Source organism: Lissotriton vulgaris, chromosome 11 (genome assembly GCF_964263255.1).
Source record: "Lissotriton vulgaris chromosome 11, aLisVul1.2, whole genome shotgun sequence".
Taxonomy (NCBI): Eukaryota; Metazoa; Chordata; class Amphibia; order Caudata; family Salamandridae; genus Lissotriton; species Lissotriton vulgaris.
The window spans coordinates 979,464,464-979,488,539 of NC_141699.1; the positions used below are offsets into that span (position 1 = coordinate 979,464,464).

Here is a 24,076-nt window from a genome sequence, read left to right on the forward strand (position 1 = left end):
TCCTCCATTGTTGCTACATTTAACCCCGGGGACCAAGAGTTCCCACCTCACATAGTCTGTGCAATTTCCCTAACTCTCTCCTTTGTTATATATATATATATAGGGAATCAGTGCTTCCCTAAACCGAAGTGTTTTAAGTTGTGTCCTGAATGAGAGGAGCAGTGGTTCTTTGCGTAGATGGTCTGGCAACTGATTCCAGAGTTGTGGGAGTACAACAGAGAAGGTTCTCCCCCCTTTCAATGCCAGGGTGTATCTAGGGGTGGCCAGGTTACAGGCCTCCGTTGACCGAAGTGTGCGCCCTGGTACGTGAATCTTCAGGCGTTCCTTTATGTAGGACGGAGCTTTGTCATAGATTGCTTTACGTATTTCTAAATACAGTGGTCCCTAGACAACGAAGGATACAGAAAAATAAATAAATATAGATCGAATGATTTCTATATTCTCTGTCCAGCCAGACAGGATTTAACATATCATATATTCAAGTAGTCAGTTTATCTATACAAAATCAAGTGGGACACAGCCTGTGTCTTACTACCACATATAGACAGGTGTAACATACATAAAGGGAGGTGTCAGGCAAGGGGAGACAGTCTATGTACGATCAAATTTTGCAGGCTAATGAATTGTAAATACACTATTGTGACATGTCATATAGTATAGTCAAGGACATATAGTGTATATGGTGTTGACGATGTTTCGATCCCTATGCTAAGATAAAGGGATCATCCTCAGGACATTGTAATTCATGCCTGTGTTACATTTCCTAAGACAATGCCGGTATGACCATAGTCCTCCGGGGCGTTAATGGGACAGTCACTTTGAGCACCGTCTCGACTGTTGGCGTGGACCCCATTCTAGGACCACAACTGATCAACTACACGCTGCCTGATTCTCCCAGCCCCGAGAACGCAGCATACTGTACACTACAAAATTGTATTCCTTTCTCGCTTCGCATTACCGCCCGGGAAGACTATGGTCATACCGGCATTGTCTTAGGAAATGTAACACAGGCCAGTGAAGTTTGTGGAGCAGAGGGGAGGTATGGGTTCACCTAAGCAGCCTAAATATCAGCCTGGCTGCATCATTAAGCACCACCTGGAGTTTGTTGATGGGTTTTTGAGGAAGACCAAGATATAGCACATTTCCATAGTCAAGTCTAGAGATAATTGTGACCTGGACAATCATTTGTAGGGAAGTAGTGGAGAGAAGGGGGCAAGCTTCCCCTTATTCCTCAGGGGTTTCCTCAACCTCTTGATATGCTGAGGGAATCTATGGTTGGTGTTCCTCTTCCAGGGCCCGTGGGCCTTTTCATAGTCTTCTTTCCTAGAATTCAGGCACGTCTTTAGTTCCCTTCCCTTGCATAGATCCTTCATCTCCGCTACTGTGAGGGTAGCCGGATAGCCATTTCCACTCCATGTTCCATTAGGTTTAAGGTACAAAAATGTTAATAAAAATAATTTGGGGAAAATCAAATATGGCCCAATCAAACACCTGATGCCAATTATAAATCCACAATCAATTTTGCTGTCAATTTAATAGCTGAGTGGTACTACTAAACACAAGTTCTGGATTCCACCACTGAACAACTTTGTAAGAAAGTGGCTAATACGTTGAGAGGATAAAGCTCAACTAGAAGTAATAAAGGTACTGTTCTATTAGGTCAACTGAACGGTTTCAGTAATGTAACCCAGAGCTCAACCCTTGGTTTCTATGGCACAGAGCAGGCAGGTTTAATTTGGAGAAAATGTGTAAAGCATTTAGTAATACTATCACAGTTAAAATCAAAAATACAACACAATAAAAATCCCACTCCAATTAGAGAAACATTTAATGAGGAAAATGACACCAAAATGGCAAACATCAAATACGAAGACCCATAGATTTAAATTTTGAAACATTTATGTAAAAATATCACCAAAAAGTGCAAAACATCAATGGTAGACAAAAGTCACAGTAGATCGAACCTAGGCAGGATGTTAGGCAGGATGTTAGGCTGGCTGCGATGAAGCACAGATTAGATACACCAACCGGTCTACCTAATCAGAGGTTTTACCTTGGTGCTCAGTCTTTTTTCTGCAAGTCAAAATCCTTCAGTGCAGCAAAACTGCAGGCGGTTTCCAAGGAAGGCTTCACAACATTGAATCGAAGTTGGATGAAGTCCCAGTGAAGTCTTTGTGTTCACTCCAAACCAGTTCTGGGGGCAGCTTTCCCCTCACTGGGTTTGATGCCTGCCTGGCTGAGAGGACAAAGGAAGGGGCCTGTTCAGGTATCATCTACATTTGCTGGTGAGAGGGAAGTCCCATTTAAAGTAAGTTAGGTTCCTGGGCACAGCCAAACAGGTCTTCCAGCTATGAGATCAAAAACAGCTCCCCATACCCAGGCCATTGCCTCTGTCTAGGAGCAGTTTTCACTCCAAGTCACCAGCTGGGGGACAGTTGGAGGCAGCTTTTTGAAAAGGTTTTGAAGCTATTGCCTTTTACTTAAGAGAGAACTTTAATAATAGTTTGCTGTATTTTAGCACTGTGAAAGACTTTTCATGTAGTTGTAAATAACTCAAGATGGGCATCTAGCAACATCTGAGAAACTGCAGCTTTGTGAAAAATCTTTCAGGCCGTTGCCATCTGACTGGATGGGGATATATATAACAGTTTGCAGAAATGCAGTTCTGTGAAAGAGTTTAGAGGAAGTAGCATCTGAGCAGAGTCAAACATCTAGGAATAGTTTGCAGTACTGTAGCCTAGTGAAAGAATTCAATAAGTTCCAGCTGACTTGATTGGGCCTTCAAAAATTATGTTGCAATAGTGAAGATTTAGAAAGCATTTTCAAGCAGTTACACCTGACTTCTGCAGTAGATCTAGTAACGTGTTGCAGTACTGTATCATTGCGGCAGACTTTTGACACAGTTACATCTCACTTGAGAGGAGTGTCAAGTAATTTCTTGCAGAACTGCAGCTTTGTGAAAGATTTTGAAGCAGTACACCTGACTTGAGAGGGAATTCCAGTAACATCCTGTAGTACTGAAGCGTTGAGACTTTTCAAGCAGATGCATATCAGACTAGACGGACATCTGTTAACAGTGATTGATACTGAACCTTTCTGAAAGATTTTGCCACAGATGGATTTGATTCAGTAGAGATAGCTTGCACCACCTTTTGGTACTGCAGCTTTGTGAAAGCATTTTTAAGCAGTTGCAGCTCTATAGAAAGGGACGTGTTATTACGGGAGTAGGTACGGCTGCCTCCTGAAAGACTGCATGCAGTTAATTTAGCTTGATAGGGGTATATAGGGAAGCTGTAACTTTGTGACTTTCCAAACAGTAGCATTTGATTTGAGTGAAATATATATGAACGTTTTTCCAGACTGCAGCTCTATGAAGAACTTTAAGCAGTCTGACTTGAGAGGGCCCTCTATTAATTAGTTGCTATACTGAAGCATTGTGAAAGACTTTTCAAGCAGTTACATCTGACTCAAGAGGCACATCTGCGGACGTCTTGCTGGTTTACCACTTTGTGAAAGACCTTTCAAGCAGGTACATCTGAGTCCACATGGACATTTGGTAATGTCCTGTGGAGCTGAAGCTTGAGTAATACTTTTCATGCTGACCATCTCAAGGTCAAAAGAGCCAGGTGTGGGAGTCAATCCTTTACCTATTTGAATGCCAGGTTATGGAATGTCCTTTCTGTCAAACTAAAACAAATGCAGTCCAAAACTGCCTTCAGGAAACTATGAAAGACCTGTTTATTCTGAATTTCAGTCTGATTCACCTATGTTTTACAGGTGTGGCTGTCTCAGCGACAGAAAGCCCTCTGGGGTAGCTGGGGTAAGACACCACAAATAGAATAAAATACAAGAGAATAGTTGTATCTGCTTTAAGAGGAATGTCTAGAGATGCCTCGTGTCACTGAAACTATATCAAATCTAGTAACAATTTACAGTTCTGCAGCTATCGGGTTATGTGCCCAGGTTAGGCCCATGTACCAATGCTGCACATTTCCTTACATTGTCCTCTTTATAACACAATAAGATTATTTCTATGACTTTTTCCACATATTCACATGCATGACAATGTTGGAAACTTACTTTGATTACACGTTTGGGCTCGCAAAACATTATCATGATGCCCGAACACTGAATACAAGGCCTTTTATGCACGATGTACAAATGTCATCTTGTCTAAATCCACAAGGCGACAGAGGTATCTGCCTATTTATAACATTGCTAATCTATACGTACATAGCAAGGGTGCCTCTTTTATAAATAATAAGCATCTCAGAGGATGGGCGAAGGAGGCACTTCAGCTGACAGAGAGGGTCCCTGCATGCTGAAACTTCATCACGCGGTGGTCTGACATTTCTATGAGGGCTGTCCATTTCGTGACCAGGACAGGGTCCTTCATTCTCTCCCACCAGGCAATGGGATTCGATTGTCCCTTGCGGGGATTTTTGGCTTTACACCTACACACGCTCTAGGCACACACAGAGTAGGGTTTGAATAGTAGGAGTATGCATGATTACTATCTTGTATTATATGCCTGCATTTATTCACTGTTTTAACTCCTTGGTAGAATGTATTTGCTATTTACTCTTTTGGTGCTTTTAATCACTTTCATCTGCTTCTGTCTATTGATTATTGCAGCACATGTATTCTATGCAAGAATAACATTGGTTCAATACATTTATTGAAAACATCCCAGTGTGTATTCTCTGTATTTTACTCTGAGAACAAAAGAGCCAAAGTGACTGAGTGAGAGGTTTTGATCTGCTACCACGATCCCTGAGGGGTCAGGGTTGTCATGTTCAGTGGTTGCCAAAAACCATACGCTCTTTGGTAGCTTTAGGGGGGCTTAAGGTGCAACTGTGAACTAGCTGGTCACTAGGTTAACATATCCTGTGGAATGCTCAGAATCAATTTAGGCACCTCACAAAAAGTTTAAGTTGTCCAAAAAACACGCAGATCCTACGAATTAGTAGGAACTACACAACAGTAATGTCCTGTGGAGCTGATCTTTGTGTAATACTTTTTTAATGCTGACCATCCCCAAGGTCAATAGAGCCAGATATGGTGGTCGTTCCTTTACCTAACTAAACTAAGAGAAATGCAGCCCGAAACTGCCTTCAGGAAACTATTAACAACCTATCTAGTCTGGTTTTCAGCCTAGGTTTTACAGGTGTGGTTGTCTCAGTGGCGTGAGGCCCTCTGGGGTAGCTGTGCACCATATAAGACACCACAAATAGAATAGAATAGTTGCAGCTGCTTCAAGAGGAATGTCCAGTGTTGCCTTGTATCATTGAAACTATATGACAATTAGTAGCGATTTGCATTTCTGCAGCTTTGTGATGGGCGTTTCAAGCACTTACGTTTTTCTTGTGAGGGAAATTTTGTAATCTTGAGGGACCACACATTCTGAGAGCCTTTTTAATCAGTTGCATTTGACTAAAGAAGGGCATCTATTAACTTGCTGTGGTCCTGCATTATTCGGAACGCCTTATCTAGCAATGGCATCTGACTACAGTCACATATCTTGAAGTGTCTTGTGGCAATGCATCTTTGTGAAAAACCTTTTCTGCAGCTGCATCAATCTCGAACATGCCGATCTACTGGCTTTGCCAATGCTTGTTACATCTTGCCAGTTTTGCAGTCTACTATGATGCAAATTATGTTGCTGGAATGTAACATTATCACTAAGGAGCTTCCTCTGAGAAGCAGCTTGAGATAATATTTTAATCAGTTTCTGGAATAGAAAAAATCCAATTGGCTGCAGATGGGTGAGAACCTCTCCGCTCACAGCAGAGGAACCCCTGGCTGAAAAAGCAATGGAGGTGACTGTACAATATGGTCCAAATGGATGACATCCATTTAGAATTAAGACAAATCTATCCAATAGGATGGAATTTGACGACACTGTGGACATCCGCACCTCTAAAGTGCTAAAGCTTGAGGCGTGTTGCATTTGGAAACAACATTTTCAAGACATTCTGAAACCCAACAACGCATTGACAAAAGTTAAGGCAGAGCTCTCTCTGACATTGCAGTCCACCTCCTTACACACAGGTAAATGTCCAGTTGGTTAATGGAAGAGTTTAGGTGGATTTAACAGTGTCAATGTAGGCTGATAATAAAACAGGGGCTCAATAAGATGCCTCACATTGTAGGGTATATGAATCAATAGTGCAGTGTACATTGTACATTATGGAGCTACGTTTGCCCATCTGAGTCCCTCCTGTCACAAATAACTTGTGATTCCATTAACGCCACCACCTGTGCTTTGCCATAGATAACCTTGCCCTTTTCATGGTTGGAAATTTAAAGGAAGAAATGATCTACTCTGTCCCCACTGTTGCTAAAATGCTGATAGCTCGGAATCTTTTCCTTAATTGATACAGACCTCAATTCACCCTTCTAACAGTAACCACATTCACCCTGTTTTGAAGTAGATTCACTATAGTGCTGAATTGAATTAGTTTCATAAACAAGCGTTTCCCAAGATCACAGTGTCAGCCTGTACCTTAATGTGCCTCTTTATTAGGATTTGTAATTTTTACAACAAAAACCTTCACACACACACATCAACGCATAAAGCAATGAAGTGATACTTTCTGTTACAAACCAGAGCTAGTGGCGGTGCTGTTTGCTGTTTGCTTTGCTCCTTTATGTCCCATTGATATGCCATGTATTGGCTTTACCGAAAAATCCTGTAAAAAGGAAGTGTTAAGTTCCTACATTCATAAACTGCAATTGTGTAGTACTAAGAAAATGAATATCTAATTAATGTATTTCTCTCTGTGCAATATAATAAACTTGAGGGGAGAGAAAGAGCCTCTTATTACACATCTGCATTATCCTAAAAAATATGTTATTGCCTACTTTCTAAAACAAGGCATGCTAGTGTTACATAGTACACACCACATTGTAATGTAGAATTTTTTTCCCAACAATAACATGATTGTACAGAAGGTCATTAGACAAGATCATATTTTAGTCTACTAGCTTTCAATAGCATGAACATATTTTTCTTAGGCAGTTATTGTAAATCATTTACCACATGGTATCACCTAGCTCAGCATGTAATGAATTGCAAAAAGTGAAAAACAATTTGACATTTATACTTTAAGAGATTTACATTTAATTTTTCACCTTATTCATGAATTGTAGGAAACTTTTTTCAAAATCATTGACAAACATAATAATTCAGTCCCTAATCGTGATCCTTCTTCTGTATTCATATGAATTTTCCTTTTGACAATATTCAGTGTCAACAGTATATTTTCCAATAAAGTGCGTTGCTAATTGATGTTCTTTACAGGTTGTCATTCAGCCAGATAATGTAGTTATTGAGCATTCTCATTCCAAGTGATTGCTCTGTCGTAGAGGTAATCAAGGCCATCATTCCGTGAAATGCATTATCATAGTGGTCATGCATAACTTGCACACCTGCTTGTTTGAGTCTCGCTGCATACATAAAACCATCATCTCTTAGGACATCATACATACAGGTGAGTATATATGTTAGGGGCAATTTGCTCAAATTGTCATCATCAACCAAAAGAGGTGCTGCCCTTGGATCTGTAATCTGAGGATACTTTTTCAGAAATTCTGAACTTCCATCTTTTGGGCTGTGATAAACATGATCTTTTTTCAGCTCTTCAGGCAAGAGGTTACTCCAGTTTGCAAATTTAATAAGATTGTTTGATTCTGAAGTGATATGTATGTTGGATCCCATGGCTTCAATTAAGGATTTGTCAGTGGCAAAGTATGTACTCCAGTACCTGATCATGCTTTTCCTCGTAAGAACAGGCATGTCACTATTATCGCGATATGATGGGGTGTCCAGGTCAATGTCCTGCAGAGCAGGGTATATCAAAGCTTGAACTTTAGGCTTAACATCAACTTCACTGTCCTCTTGTAGCTGTAAAGACAATAGTTTTTAAATGTGTTTAGATTCCAGCCTATCTTCATGAAATACAAAGTAATGAGTAACAGGAACACTAAAGGCTTTATTATACAACAATAGTGCCAAAAAGAGATACATATGTTATGTACAAAAATAATTAAAAACATGTGGAACATACATGGCTGCGCACATTCTTACCCAACTATGAACTACCAAATGCAAATTGTTTACTGAAAGTTGTAATTCATGTTAATATGCTGAAATACAATGAGAGTAATGTCAGGGACTATGACTTAAAGAAAATGGTTCTGGGTGTCATCCAAGAGTTTACAAATTATTACTAATAAATGTAGTGCCTGTGCTGTTGGTTATATATTTTCCTTTTTAGTGACCCTTTTGCACAATAAACAGGCTCTTTAGTTACTGCAAGTTAATGTACAGCGATTAGTACTAATATTTGTCCCACATGCACACATTCAATACATTGAGGAAATTAATTAGCAATAAACCTAATTTTAAAAAGTGAGAAGGGTCCTAATTTAATGTGATCTTGCAATGGGTCTGTTCTGCAAAGGGCTGAGATGTTTATGTAATGGGTTGATCTTGTGGAACAAGGACATTTTTTGAAAGATGAGATGGTGCACTCTTCAGGGATTATTTCGATGTTGGGCAGAATTCCTTCCGCCCAACACCGATTTGGTCCTGGGACCAACCGAAACCCAGTCAGCACACTGTTCGGTCGCATTCCCATATTTCACTATGGGAGCAGGCATTATGGCCCTAAACCGCCCGTAATGCATACTCCCATAGAGAAATGGGAGGTGCGGTTCATCCCTGCACCCCGTGGCATGCACCTCAAGGTACCTACCTCAAGGTGCAGGGATCAACAGAGGGTACCTGTGGTGGCCAACCACCCACCAAGCGGAGGCCTTTAACCAAAGAGTGCCCTGCTGGGGGCCCCCCAAATGCAATTTCCAACATGGTTTCCTTGTCGGGAACGTGTATTTTTAACTTAAGGGTGGAAAGGATCGCCCATGAGATTACTAATCAGCTTCCGACTGGTAGACGGGCTCTATAACCTGTCAGAAACCAACCTGAATGACCGGCCGGTTTCCTTTCCGACCGCCTCCCTCATAATGAGGTGGTTGGAAAGAAAACTGAGCGGCCCATTATGATGCAGCCCTTTACGAGCCGCATCGTAACCAGCCCCTTGGTTAGTTGATAAGGTGAGATGGTCTCTTGTGAAGAATATTCTGATACCTCTACCTTTCCAAAATGTATGGTGCTGTGATCTGATAGCAGAGCAGGTGTAGAGAAGATTTAGTAAAGAGTATTTGGGATAGAAATCATTAATATTGGATAGTTTGTGGGATAGCTCTGTGTATATATAGTCAGGTCTATGGGTAAGAATCTGGGTGACAAAGCAGATATACCTTTCCACAAAACTAAATGCAAGATATTAACTTACAGCAATATTTAGTGCAGAATACTAAAAACCAATAGAAGGCACAGATATACTATGCTTCACTCCACATGTATGTACATTTATTAAATGTTTTCCAATCCTGCGTGCCTTTACAGAAGGGCTGATTCACAAAGGTAACTTCAACTTTTGTGTAAGTTCACTGCTTTTTGGCTATTTACAAATTCTGAGAGTAAAGTTTCTCAAAAAGTCCCTCTTACATGTCGCCACCCCCTGAAAAAGGCTGTAGCGCCACATTTATGAGTGTAGTTGCTACTGCCAAAGTAGAAGTAAGTCCAGCACCACAAATTACCACTGGTACTGCAACACCATCCCATAGTAAATAATAAAGGTAAAGATGAAAAAAACATAAGAAATATTATTAATTCAAATCAAAATATTTTAAACAGATAAAAATATGAATACATTTACTATAATGTTAACATGAATAAAATTGTACATGTTTATTCTAACAAGCATTTTTAAGGAAAAAAGGACTTAAATTTTAAAAATATTAATGAATTACTTACATTTAATTGTATACATCACTGATAATAGTTATTAAAGCATTTTAACATCAATTAGAGATTTCATATTTAATTTAATTTTCAGAATTTTTAAAAAAATATAATTTGATATGCATAAATTAATTACAGAATTACTTCAAAATCGAGTTAATAGCGCTGTGACATTTTTTTTGCAATCTACATTCCAAGTAGGTATATTGAAATATTGTACATTAATATATAATATAAAATCTATATTTTTTATTTAAATAACCTGTTTTTACATGGTTTTCAGCGTATGAGATGTTTTACAGACTCTTAGAGAAGCAGAAGAGGACTGAGGGGTAGTCTGTGGAAGCACATGCTGGAAGGGATATACTATTGACCCTAGATGCAGCTGACCAGGTTACATATGGCACCATGAAAGAGGCCCTCATAACCAGATATGGTCTACCCTAGAGAATTATCACCTGACGTTCAAGGATATCCGGAAGCAGGCACACCAGTCATAGGTGGACTTTGTAGATGCCTCTAGCAAGGAAATGGAAGGCTGCGTGAAGGGCAGTAAAGTAAAGCATTATTATGGGCTGTACAATTAGTTTATTTAGGAAAAGGTCTTGACTAATAGCTTTACAGAGTTGTGCCAGAACCTGATAGATTCCAAGCTAACTATACCCAGAGAGCTTGGGAAAGCTGACCTCCGACTCACACCGGAGTGTCAAAGAAGGTACCTGGGAGAAACCACAAGAAATGTGGTTCAGGACCCCCATCCTCAGGAGAATGGGTGGCAGAGATAATACAAGAGAGTTCTCTAAAGACTCCCAAATAGTTTTCAGGGAAGGGAGTCCCATATCCTCTTCAGAACATAGGATGGAAAGGTTAAGTGGGCAGAAGCCAATGGGGGTCATACAAGCCCAAGTGCTATGACTTTCTCCAGTCAGGGTACAAGAAGGGGGAGGCCATTTGTTCCAAGAAGAAGCCCCATACTGATGTGCACACATCGGGAGTTGCCAGCATAGTGCTTAATAAGTATTAAGGAAAATGAACTTTTAGAAGGTTACTATTTCCGTGCCTGAACCTTCCGAGGGCTTCTTTATATTAACCTTCTGCCACACAGGTGGCTATGTCCTTGATTGAGGTGTGAAAGCTGCTCCCAGAACATAAATATCGACCTGGGTGTAGAGAGTAACCATGTACAAAGGGCTGTTCATTACCCTGGACAAGCCTATGGGTGGGCACCTAGGGTCTGCAGAAGGGCAGAACGCTTTCATAATTTCGGATTTTCAGAGCAAGGGGCACTGTGTAATTGTTTGTTGTGGGGCATGCAGGAACTGCTGCAAAGTTGCAAAGTTGCCCATGGAAACTTTTGCTCCATTGGTTAGTGAGGTGGCACTCCAAGACCTGAGGAAGAACAGAAGAGGACTGAACATGCTGTTTGTGGATGTTTGTGACCTGAAAGGGGCCTTGGAGGACTGGACCTCCTCCTTCTTGCACCCAGGAGTGTAGTCCAAGGGTCCGAAGGATGACCTCCTGTTCAATATAGGGGCACAAAAAGCTAGAAGAGCCCTTTTCCAGTAACTGTCTAGGTGATCAGTTCCAGCTGGACCTGAACCCTGGACACTCCTGTTGGGGTCTGCTTGGGTGAGTCCAAACCCCAAGTGCTGTTCCTGAGGTTATGGAACGCTTGGCATGCATCTGGTTGGACTTTTCCTACCACCAGCCATAAACTTGGAAAATGTTTAAACTTCATGACGACTGGGGAAAACCTGTCAAGCTGATCTTCCATAGGTCCTTTGCTGCTATGCTGAAGATTCAGGTTTTTCTCTGATTGGAGTTTCTCTGCAGCAGGAAATCAGGTTTAGCAGGACCTTGCGGAGAATGTATACAGCCTCATGGAGCCCTCTTTAGCTACAATCTGCAGCCTTGTCCTGCTGAAGGATTCTGAGGTCTGAAAAAGTGACTAAGTGCGAAAGATGAAATCTTGTCCAGGTGAACGTTCCAAAAGTATCCAGCTGGCAAGAGGAATTCCGTGTGCATGAAATCCACGGTCGCAAGCTCTCAGCTTTTCTCTTCAAAATTAATGGCTTCACTGGACCACGTCCAGTGGCTATTTGAACTCTTGAAGCCCACTTTAGCTACAGTCTGCTGCCTTTTCCACGTGGGTTTTGTATCAGACCCTCTCTCCATCATATTTGGCCTCAAATTATGTCTAGGTCTGGGTCTACATCTACCAGTTAACCACGGTTGGTGCTTTATCCTTTTTGCGCAATTTTTATTTGAAAAGTTGAAAATGTATACCTCCGGTTTCCTCATATAAAAATTTTGTCATTTTATTTATTAAAATATTCTCTATTTTTCTGATTTGGTTCGAATTTTTATTGCACTGCATTTATGACTTTGTTGCTCTTTCGGTACTGCATAAATACTTTCCACATTGGCCTAAGTTAAGCCTGTTGGCACTGTGCCATAACTATCATGAGTTGAGTTTAGATTAATATAGTGACTTTTAGATTGCTAATATTAAAGGTCACCACCATGACCAAATACACAATTTTTTACAAAAACTCTGTGTACCTTTGCCGTTTTCTTCTGTGAGAAATTGAACACATTATTGCTCCAACTGCCAAGAGAGAAAAGGAAGATTTCAAAATGCATGTGGGTGGACCATGCTGAGAAATGAGCTGAACTTGAAGGTACTCCTCCTCTTCAATGAAGCTGGCCTTATAACGTTATTATGTACCTATGAGGAGTGCCAGGCCTCCCAACATCTACTCTCTCAACCAATTGCTACCACTGTTCTCAAAAGCGGAGATTACACCATCCCTTTTGCATGCACAAACAAATTATTTTCTATTCCAGGTTCTCAGTGCTATTGTTCCCCCCAGCAACTTAAGTTTAATCTTACTAACTCATCTAGTTCGCAGCCACTTAACTTGTCACCTCAGATTTGACAATGAGTCTCAGAGATGCTTGTTCACAACCAAAACCACAAAGTACCAAAATGTATGCTCAAATGTAGTAGCATAGTAACAAATGATAAATGAACATTCTAACCCACCAAATTTTCAGTGCCTCTGTAACAGTGGCTCCTCTGAAGGCACAGAGATATTCTCAGTGCTGGCACTGGCTGAGGATATAGTCCACAGCACCCTGACAGATGGCAGGCTACCTACTATACTTTACATGAGCCCCAAAAATCTGTTACAGCCATGTTTTTCATGATAAATGTCCTATTTTCCATATATGTATACCTCTCAGTACCTCAAGCTTCCCTCCAGAGTGCCTAAGCCTCTCATTTTTGTGTTTGTTTATCTAATTTTCTCTATTGTGTATGTGTCCCACTACTGTGTATATTTATGCAATTTCTTCATTTCTCTATGCTCCTCATTTTTAATTCCCCATATTAACTTCCTTCAGTGTCAGCATGCATTTCAGTCTATGGTCTGTACCTCACATTCTCAATATCTGTGTCTCCTAATTTTCCTTTTGGACCCATAAATCTTACTGCACGGGCCCACAATCAAGAAACTGAGACAATGCCACGAGAGAGGAATTGCAGTGTAATCAGTGGTTCCTAAGATTAAATGTCAATGTAGGATGCTGGGTTATTAGTAAGGGGGAGTATTCACCCTCAGCTAGTAATAATACTACAATCACTAATAGGTCCAGTCAAGTCTCAGTATATTATATATAGTATATTCAGTATATATATTGTAGTGGAGAAGTGTGGCTCAGGGGTTAGAGGCGGCAGACCCGGAAGCTGAGATCGGCCCTGGACCAGGGTTCAATTCCCCGCCTCGACGGGGGTTGGGCTCAATAATTCCACGGACTCGATAATTCTCGCCCCGGTGCCTACTCGACTCACGGGTTCACACTCTGCGACTCTGGGCAATAGCTTGCTTAATCTCCACAACGGCCCCTCGCGGCGGGATGCCTGGCTTTCACCTTGTGGAGACCCTGCCGGGGTTATCTCACAGGGGAATACCAGGACGGGTTCCCTAAGCAAGCGCATAGATGCCTGCGATGTGGGTGATTTGCGCTATATAAATACATGTACATTTACATTTACATTTAATATTTGCTCAACCTTTGAGAGCTTAGCAAATGATCAGTCAGGCTTAACTTAGGAGACAGGTATAAGTAACGCATGTAATACCACCAAAACAGTAAATAAGTAAAGACGCAGCACAATAAAAATCCAACACGAATTTATAAAAAGAAAAAGATAATTTTATCTTTAAAACAACACCAAAATGACAAAAATCCAATGTAGGGAACCAGAGATATGATTTTTTAAATATGAAATCAAAAGTTTAGTTTTTTCTTGGAGCTTTTCTCTTGATGACAAGTCTTCGGTTTCTTGGATCCAGAGTTTGATTCGACGACGGTGGCCTGCTGCATCAAAATGCCTTTGTGAACGTTTGGAAGTTCTTATCCTCAATGGCAAGGAGCTCCAGAGATCTCAGCTGGTGAAACCAGTGTGGTTAGGCCATTTTGCAAGACATGGAGGGCCTCTTTATGTGGAGCCAGTCTCATCCTGGAACATTTCTGCAAATCTTTGCAAAACGTTTCTAAACTTTGAAATCTGGTTGTTTCTGAATTTCCTTGGGGAAAATAATTTTACACTAGCTCAGACCAGAGGTTCAGAGACTCTGGATTGCCTCTTGAGGGCTAGTACTCAATTTTCCACACTGCACCTGCACAGTCCAGGAAACAGCCAGTTGAACTGGTCAGCTGGGGTGATCCTCTCTTGGTAGGTGACGTCTGCCAGCTATGTTGTACCTGTTGCTGATCAGGGATGACATTCCTTTTCCTTAAAGTCAGGCACAGCCCTTTCTTAGTGGAGCTTTGTGAGTGCAGCAGGTGCAGTCTTTCAGAGTGCAAACTTCTATAGTGCAGTCCATGGGTCCAGCAGGTCACTTCTTCTCTTCTGTTGTTCCAAGCATTGATGTAAAGAGCTTCTGTAGCTCTGCCCCATTTATCCTCCATCCTGGGCTTGAAGGGGGTGGGGTAAACCACAACCAATGGAAATTTCCGCCCCTGCTATGACCACTTTCTGCAAAGTGTGGCATATTTTAGACACAGAATGCACTATTCTTCCAAAAATCGAAATGGTGAAGATCTTTCCTTGGTGTGTGTGTGAGCCATCCCAGAGGTGTGACTAACAGCTGACTACATTACCCTTCCAGACCCTCCCCTAATCTAATTAGGGGATCTCCCATCTGGCTAGAGATCAAGGAAGTGGGGGTGGTCTGGGTCCTATGACATCTGTTTTCTGCCAAGGATCCTGTCTTTGAAGTCCAGCTTATCTACACAGTCACCTGCCTCTCTCTGGCTTCTCCAGGAAGCAAACCTCTTCCCACCAAAGAGCTGTATTGTTGTAGCCCTAGGCCTCTGCCCACCTACTCAAGGAAGCAGCTTAGTTCAGGATGTCAAAAGGCTGACCAATCAAAGGAGGCTGCTACAGGGCTGCTTTAGATAACTTCAGGGTTGAAAGTTCTAAAACAACTTTCCTGCAATAGTTATAATATATCCAACCATGGCAAGTCATTGGATTTATTGTAACCATTATTTTGATCCTGGGGAGGCAGAGCTTGCCTTGCTTGCAAATGGCCGCACAATAGTAGCGCTCCGCCGGCTGCATTTCAATCCTGCATAATCCTAATGCGCAAGTGGAAGGAAACTGGCCATGTTAACTTGTTAACCCCTTCCCAGTGTCCTGTAAGTGGAGGATTCCTGGTATGGGCCCTTGCAGCTGAATTGTGTAGCTGGAAAGGCACAATGTTGTTGCTGCAGCTGGGCTACATGTCGCCTTCGGCAGAGGCATAGGAGCGACTTGCTGTGGTTGCTCCTTGACTCCAGTGTCACAGGGATATGTGTTGACTTGGAGGCCTTATCCCCATCAGCGCTCTTCAATCTACAGTAGATGCTAACCTGGGATTGAGCAGAGATCCAAGACCTGAGGTGGGTTCCCTGTGAAAGTCGCAGAGGTGTGGACTGCCTGGGGCCTGGTCTGGAGGCGCGCGGTCTGTGGCACCCAAATTGCTATGGTGAGCAGGGAGATCATTTGGACACAGGTGGCAATCTGCCAACACGGAGGGTAGGGGAGGTGTGCTTTGTCCCTCCCATGTGGTTGACCTGTGTAGGTGAGGGGGTAGCGCTCTTCCTGGAGCTGGTGTGCGAAGGAAGCTGCTAGGACACGATGGAGGCTGTTGACCGCTGGTGACGACCAGACAGCATGCATTGTGATCCAAGTGGTGTTGAGTTGAAAATCCTACCTCAAGTTGTTGGCCATCCTACTAAGCTTCTTGGGACATTAATCTTCACTGGCCCACAAGGAGAAGCAGTGACCTAGCCCGACAGCCCCTTCCCCTTTCCTAAGAATGCTGCAAGGGTATGAGGGGCCCGGATGGTCTTTGTGGGCAGTGGGCATTCTCCCCCTGGCAGAGGAATGGGCGACATATCGGGGTACACATTACAGGTTCCAAATGACTTATATTTGAGTGTGCCCTGTTCCAATCTGGGGGGTCCTTGCCAGAGTTAGCCGCTAGTAGGATCCTGCTGTGGGCTAGCTCTTTGTCCCCTGGCAGGGGTTTTGATGGTGGCTACTATTGTGGGGCACCATTTTCATATCAGAACTGTGGAGTGGAAGATATTGCTGGGTACGAAGTGATGACTCCAGCCTTTTGGGATAGACCAGGCTCCCCTGGAGGGTGACACCTAGACATGAAGTTGGCTCACCCTGCATTATCCCGAAAGTGGGTTTCTGCACACTAGACTGTGCTGGCGGCTCCTTCCCTGGAGTGGAGAGGCAGAGAGGTGCAGGGCCTACAAACCTAGGGAGATCACACCAATCTTTAGTTTGTGACAAGCAGTGCCCCAGCTGTTACATTTCAAACAGCGATGATAAGGGGCGAGTGGGCATGAGCACCATCCACATTGATAGGTAAGATGGATAAAACACAATCAAAACTGCAGTTTGATCCTAGGAAGAAATCGAGAGCTCAGGATGAGGAGACTGCCTTGTAGGGTGATCAGGATGAGGGCATGGGTGCAGAAGTTGATGCAGCTCTAAAGCAGATTCCTATGCTGAATTAACAAAGCCTCACAAAGATTGATGGTAAGAGATATGCCTTACCATTTTGAATGGATCATATGTCGGAAAGATTATATAAGTAAACAGAGCACCTAGATATGGCAGAGCAGATTAACTCAGAAGTTGAGGACGAGCAGATCAATGCAATGGCAGACTAGAAGAACATGGACTACCTCCTCAAATCTGAAGATTTAGAAGCGAGTTCCAGGAGTAATAATTTAAGAATAGCGGGCATAGCAGAAAGCACCAACATAGACTACATGGAGTGCTTTGTGGAACAGCTCTCTCGGAACTCCTAGGTTGTGAAACATTCTCTGAAATATTTGTCATGGAGAGGGCACATCTTTCCCTGGCACCATATCTGATACCGGGGGTATCGCCCCATCTCATCATCGCGAAGCTGTTGAATTATAGAGATAGGGACTCCACACTCCACAGTGCAAGGGAAATCAAGGTCCTTAGGTATGGGGGCACGGATTTGTCCTTTTACCCAGTCTTTACTCAACAAGTACAGGAGGCCTGTGAGCAATTTGTCCCAGCCAAATGCAAATTACGAGAGCAGCAACTGGAGTAAAATATGTTATATCCAGCGCAGCTTAGAGTTATGGTTGGTGTTAAGCCGACTATATTCACTGATCCAAAAGTATTGCAGCAGTTCCTGAGGACTAGGGAACTCAATAAATCATGGTGCAGGTCTCCCAGGCCACACTGACACAGAAGGTGGCAGGCAAGATTTGGAGACGTGAGTCTTTGTTCTCTCCTAAAACTGATAGATACAACCTCTGCATTTGTGGTTCATGCTATGGGGGCAAATTCTGGGACTGCCTCTTACAAAGGAGACTGATATTTACTCTGCTACATACTTAACTCATCAGTACCCTTTATGTTCTCCACAGAATGTTTTGCTCAATTTGTTTATTGCTGTTATGTACTAGTTAATGTCAGGAAAGGAGTTGGGGAGGATGGAAAATCTTGGTTGCAGGAGGGTGCTGTCTATTAGATGGAATGACAATTCCATTGATCCTTGCATCTTCTGAACAGTACTGTGATTGTTTGCAAACACGGCCTGCAGCATAATCTGTTTACAGTTTTGCTGTTTTGGTTTTCTACTTTATTTGCACATAATGCCACTAACTTGGAGTCTGCCCGACAATATAGGTGCTCGGTTGCTTGGTATGGCAATTGTAAAGCCCACCCCATGTTTACCAATTGTTTATATGAAAGGAGAAAAGGTTGTGGCCAGGGTGGGTCTTGGGAGGGTATCAGTTCATTATGTCAGTTGGGGCAAGGTGCAATGTGGGTGGGGAACACTTCATGCTGCAATTGTTGACATACAAGAAGGTGCACAACAGGAGTCGAGTGTCCAGACAGAGAACAAGGGATGGTCAGGGCCATGAGATGTTGGATGATCACACAAAAGGTTCTGTGGTGGGCTCAGGTGGCCCATCGCTGGTCTGCTTCATCACTTGGAATGTAAGAGGCATAAATGACTGTAGAAAACTCTGCAAGATATTGGCCTATCTTAAGACACACACTATAGATTTTGCCATACTACAAGAAACGCATTTGGCACCAGGAAGCAGACTGTTAACACCTAGCAGAATGCAGGGCCAACGTTGTTCTGCAGGATTCACCACACACACTAGGGGCGTACTAATCTGGGCTCACGGAGGCTGGAGGATCAAGCTACAAGAGGTATGTATGGATCCAGATGGGAGATATGTGGTGGTGATTTAGTGTAGTTCCTATATTCCCAATAGGCTCTGCACATTGGAATAATATATCCTATAGATATGAGGTAGGAATTAGGTCAATAGGTCTCTATCAAATATACTAAACTTAATTGTGATTGCCAGCTAGCTCAGAGGTCACTAGAAACTTTCTTGAATACACAAGAAGGGATTCGTTTCTGACAACCGCATAAACATGACAACATTGTTTCCCCAAGAATATATCTTCATAGTCGTGGAAACAATAGATAACTATTTTACTCAATCAATTTGTGCATGCTTCATTTCTACAGAGTTTGCAGAGAAATAGTGAGACGGGCGTTTTCAATAAAATGGTTTATTGAACAGTCTTCTTTCTCATGCAAGAGAAGTGCACTGCTACAATCGTTAGACAGAATGCAAAGTATAATGCGTGGAGCGAGAATAGTATTATTAAATAATACTGTAATTTCATTGTATGGTTTCTAATCCATATAAAAATACATACATAAATAACACAGGCTGAAATACTGAACTGGTGCTTCTAAAATACACCTACCCCAATGTACCTAACCTAAGTCTAGTACGAGGGAATAAGAAAGTATGCTCTTTAGCATAGGTTTAGTTTTGCCAAGAATTTGACAAAAGTTTCTCTAGGTTCTAATCAGCTTCATACCTTGGAATGAAGGAGGTTGGTATCTCTGTCTCGGACCTGATTTCCCAACACCCCGCAAGGGGAGTCATAAACACTGGAGCTGGAATCTCGGCAAGGAGGACAGCTTCCTGATCAGTGAGTTAGCTGGAGAGTCAGCTATCTTCGGCACTTGCTGTAGCGAGCTGCGTCGGGCAAGTAGGTCGTCGAACTGCACCGAACCACACCGTGCTTTGACATAGCAATTGAAGGTATATTTATACCTTGAAGGTGTTTAGGAATGCCATGTTTGATGTAAAGTTGGGCATATGAACATCATGAATGAACCCCTAAGGAATAGTTGTTCATGCATAATAAATGATTTCTTGGAGAAATCAATATCCAAGCAGGGGGAAGTCCCTAACGGCTTAAGAGTCTGGTTTTCAAAGAAATCATTGTGACGTAGATGAACGGATGGAAGTAGCCATGCCTGTATTTGGACTGCATGGGGTATGCCTGAATAAGGGCTTGATTTCTATGCCTATATAAGGGCAACGTTAATTATACCCATATAAGGGCATGAATCGGGAAAATGCATTTGGAATCTAAAACCCCATACAACAGTGAGATGCAGTAAAGATGACCTGATGGTCTTACTGGTTGGCGTCTATGGACCTAATTATGGTGACCCCCAATTCTATTACTCTTTAAATGCTCAGCTGGCTCAGTGGATATGCATACCTCAATTATGGGGTGATGATTTCAACTGCATGCTTTGCCCAGAGCTTCATCATTTTCAGGGTCTGCTGCCACACCTGTTGCTGGCAGCTCATGCTATAATCGCTAAAGGTAACACAGAATGAGCTTCTGGCCATGAGGTGTGACCACTCCTCAGATGACCCAGGGTGCACTCACTACCCTACTGCTCATGATATCCACACATGTATTAACTTCTGTTTGTTGTGTTGAGGCTGGCCCCGTGGCTCCGGCGATGTGGACCTCTCCCCCGCATGTATTCAGACCACTACCCAGTAATATTGGAGATGGAGCTGCAGCCCCTGCAGCAAGCCACATTTAAATGGCACTTCCATCCATACTTATTATTAGATACAGTCTTTAGGGATGACCTGTCAGAAGCCCTAGACGAGTTTTTCAGCATACATGTTGGATCAGTAAGCAAGTTTGCCATGGTATGGAAGGTGTGTAAAGTTTATATTAGAGGAGTTCAGTTGTCCAAAGACGCTGGTGGTTTTTCTTTCCCTCCATAATCAACTGGCACAACTCGAACTATAGCTTGCAGAATTGGAAAGAAAACACAAGGAGACTGGGGAAAGATCTCTCTTATCTAGTATTAGACCAAGATTGATGAGTATCATGATGTGACACAAAGTTAGGTACAGCATCTGGGGGAAGTATGAGGTGGCTCGAGTGTACGGGGAGAGTGAATACCCTAGTGCCATTCTATCCGCCTTGATACAACCCTATCAGAAAAGGGGGTGGTGATGGACAGAGTATCTGTACCATCAGGATTCAAGCAAGCCGGGCCGAAGACGGCTGTAATGCCAGAAACCGGTCCCCGGAAGCTTGTTTCCTTTCCAGTAAAAGAATTGGCTTGGTAGTTTGGTCTGCCCTGTTCCCATGATGCACTGGGCCAGGGACAGACTAATTTGCATGTAGCCAGGTTCTGAGCTGGGATGGTGCAGTGAGCTAAAAAACGGTGATGGATCAAGCCCTGATCTGTTGACTGGGTACAAGTGTTCTGTTTAATTCAGATACTCTGTCCATCACCACCCCCTTTTCTGAATTGATACAACCCTGCCGGGATGATAATGAGATACTTTGGTTGGATGAAAAAGGGAGGCTGGTGCACACTGCCGAAGAAATAGCCGATCATTTTTGGAGGTACTATACTGATCTATACACAGCACAGCCAACCGAGGATGAGGGTTCTACAGCAGGCTATGGTGCGCATATAGCAATGCAGTGGTTCACAATCAAACAAAGGGAGAGGCTAATAGCACCGCTACAGCCAGGGGAGATTCTGGCTGCATTAAAGGAGATGCCATCTGAGAAGGTGTCTGGCACAGACGGGGTCACTGTAGCTTTTTACAAGGCCTATCAGGACCTACTGATCCCCCACCTGACTGCTCTTTTTGAAGAAATAGCCACAAAAGGGCAGATGGCCCCTACCATGAGTGAGGCTCTCCTGGTTACCCTCCTGAAGTCGGGGAAGCAGACGAACGCCTGCTTATCACATCAGCCACTATTCCTATTGAATGTAGACACAAAACTATATGCTAAAATACGTATTAATTTTTTAGCTCTGATACTACCTGGTGTGATGGGGCAGCGCATTTTGGGTTTGCTCCGAGATGCACCCTAATTTATAATCTTAGGAAAAAGAATTGGAGTGGTCCAACAGCTAGATACAGAGGTAAGTGCTATTGCACTCTTCTTGGATGTTGCAAAAGCATTTGAGTCTGTAGAATGAAGCTTTATGAGGGCACTGCTGCGGCCGTTTGTGGTCGGGACATCTTTTTACAACTCATCTTTGTCCTATATACACATCTAACGGCTTGAATTTGGATTTATGACACAATTTCTGTGCCTATTGACACTAGTAGGGGCACTCAGCGGGGTTGTCCCCTCTGCTGTATGCATTTGTGGCGGAGCCACTGGCCTGTGCGCTACAGGAACATCATATGCACCGCAGTCTGCAGTTCTTTAATTGTAATTTAATCATCCCAGCATATGCAGATGACACATTACTGTATATATGGGCCCTGGAACACTACCTAATGCTGGTACTGCAGGAGGTGTTTCTTTTTGGAGGGCAATTGGGGCTGCGTATAAATTTGGATGAAGCCATCTTCCTTCCACTCACACCAGTCTAGACACTGATGCAAACAGACATGCTAATGTCAATGTATTGCCTCCCTGACAGCTGTTCTTTCCTGATTATACTGTATGTTATTCTTTCAATTTACTCAACCACTACGTTATTGCCTAAGTACTGCAATATGTCACTGTGGAACCTTAACTAAAAGCTAAAAAAACATTATTTTGATACTTTGCATGGCATTGTTAGATGGCAATAACAACAAACAGATAAATTGAGGGTCCCAGGGAATATTTAATGACCACGCAGTTACAGCCCCCTAAACATGATATACATTACAAAAAGAATAACTGTGGGTCAATTATATATCTATGTGTGTCGAGATGACTCGAAGTGTACTCTAAGTGTGTTAGTAGAGCACACAACAGGATATCACACTGTATGGGAAGATATCCATCAGTTACTCTCCCTTTGCCGCCCTTTCATCATTTGAACCACTTCCCAAAGTCGGAGAATCTTTGTTGTTGCCACCTGTTGTGAGAATGGCTACAGTTGTACGGTAAAGGACTTACAGGGGAATAGTATTAGTAACTGAAAGCAGTGCAAAAAAGAGTTGTGAAAAAGAAAATGTGCTCTATGATAAAATTGATAAAATTGAATAGCGAACGCAAACATTTTTTATTCTGGTGCCGTCCACTTCCAAAACTAAAAACAATTCAGTGCAAAATAGCCAGTAAGTAGACCTAATAGTTACTGGCCCGATGTAATGGTCGACATGTTTCTGCGGTACTTTAAAAATCCCAAGGTATCTCCCGCTTCTTCAGGACCTATGTCTTTTGCTACTGCTCCAAAGTGAAATAAAAAAATATTTGATACAGATATCACCTATTCAAACCTGGTAGTCCTCCTCTAATGCAAGAGGAACGTGCCTCTCCTCGCCTGGCAACAGCTCAGGAAGATAGTGCACCGCTCTGTCCGTCGGAACACTCTGCAGCCATCTGGGCTGTATGGGGAGGTCATTGTTATTGTTAGATGGCTCCAATGCAAGGATAAACTTTATTAAGTTTAATAAAGCCTTCCCATGTTAGCCAATAGTGCTAGTAGGTGCTAGTATGGAAAATTACTTTGGCCGTTTTTCCTTACCAGGGTATATAAAACATCTTATATATAGTCCCTGGCTTTTATAGCTATGCACCCTACCCTTGGGGCACCTAGGGCAGACCTTAGGGGTGATTTATGACTCATACAAAGGTAGTTTTGGAGTTTAAAATTATTTTTAATTCCACGGTCCAATTTTGACATAGTTTATTTTTTAAAACTAGCCTGCAATGCAGGTCTGGCTTTAAAACGCCACCAGACACCACAACAGTGCACACTTAAGTGCATTATGTCCACTGGAATCTCAAAACTTACATGCCCTACCATATATTAGTGACTTAAAGGTAGGTTGTCTTTGCCAATTAGAATTATGCCAATTACCATACCTTAAGAGGTCATATCACTGACCTTGGGCCTGGTTAGCAGAGTCAACGGCACTTTCAGAATCAGTAACCACCAACATCATAAAAACAATAGGGATAGTCAGGGCAAAAATTCTGAATTTCCTACAGTTCCTGCTCATTTTTAGGAGTATGGGAAAAATGATGAATGGACGAGTTTTATAGTAGAGTCATTATGAATTAGGAGAGCGATCTTCTGCTTATAATGGGTTGCGGCAACAAGCCATGATTTTTCCAGAAATATTTCTTCTATCACTATTAATGAATTATGCTTTTGTCCTCTTGTTGAGCATGGCTGTGGATTTTCTGTTGTCTAATTGAACACAAATTAGCAAAATCCCTGTTATATTACAGCTAATTTCCGTAATATCGACGTTTTGTAGGAGTGTCGAAAATTTGTGAATTTGCTTTTGCGTAATTACACAAACTTACAGCAAAATTAC

The 24,076-nt window shown here is 42.4% G+C and overlaps 1 protein-coding gene across 1 annotated transcript in view; it reads right to left on the bottom strand.

Annotated features, from left to right (window-relative positions):
• Positions 1-1,810: 1,810 nt before the first annotated feature.
• Positions 1,811-24,076, bottom strand: part of LOC147683805 (arylacetamide deacetylase-like) — a 93,679-nt gene continuing 71,413 nt past the window's right edge. The window contains exon 5 of the mRNA XM_086944203.1: positions 1,811-7,906. Coding sequence (XP_086800329.1) covers positions 7,298-7,906 — 609 coding nt within the window. The 3' untranslated portion in view covers positions 1,811-7,297. The remainder of the gene's footprint in view (positions 7,907-24,076) is intronic.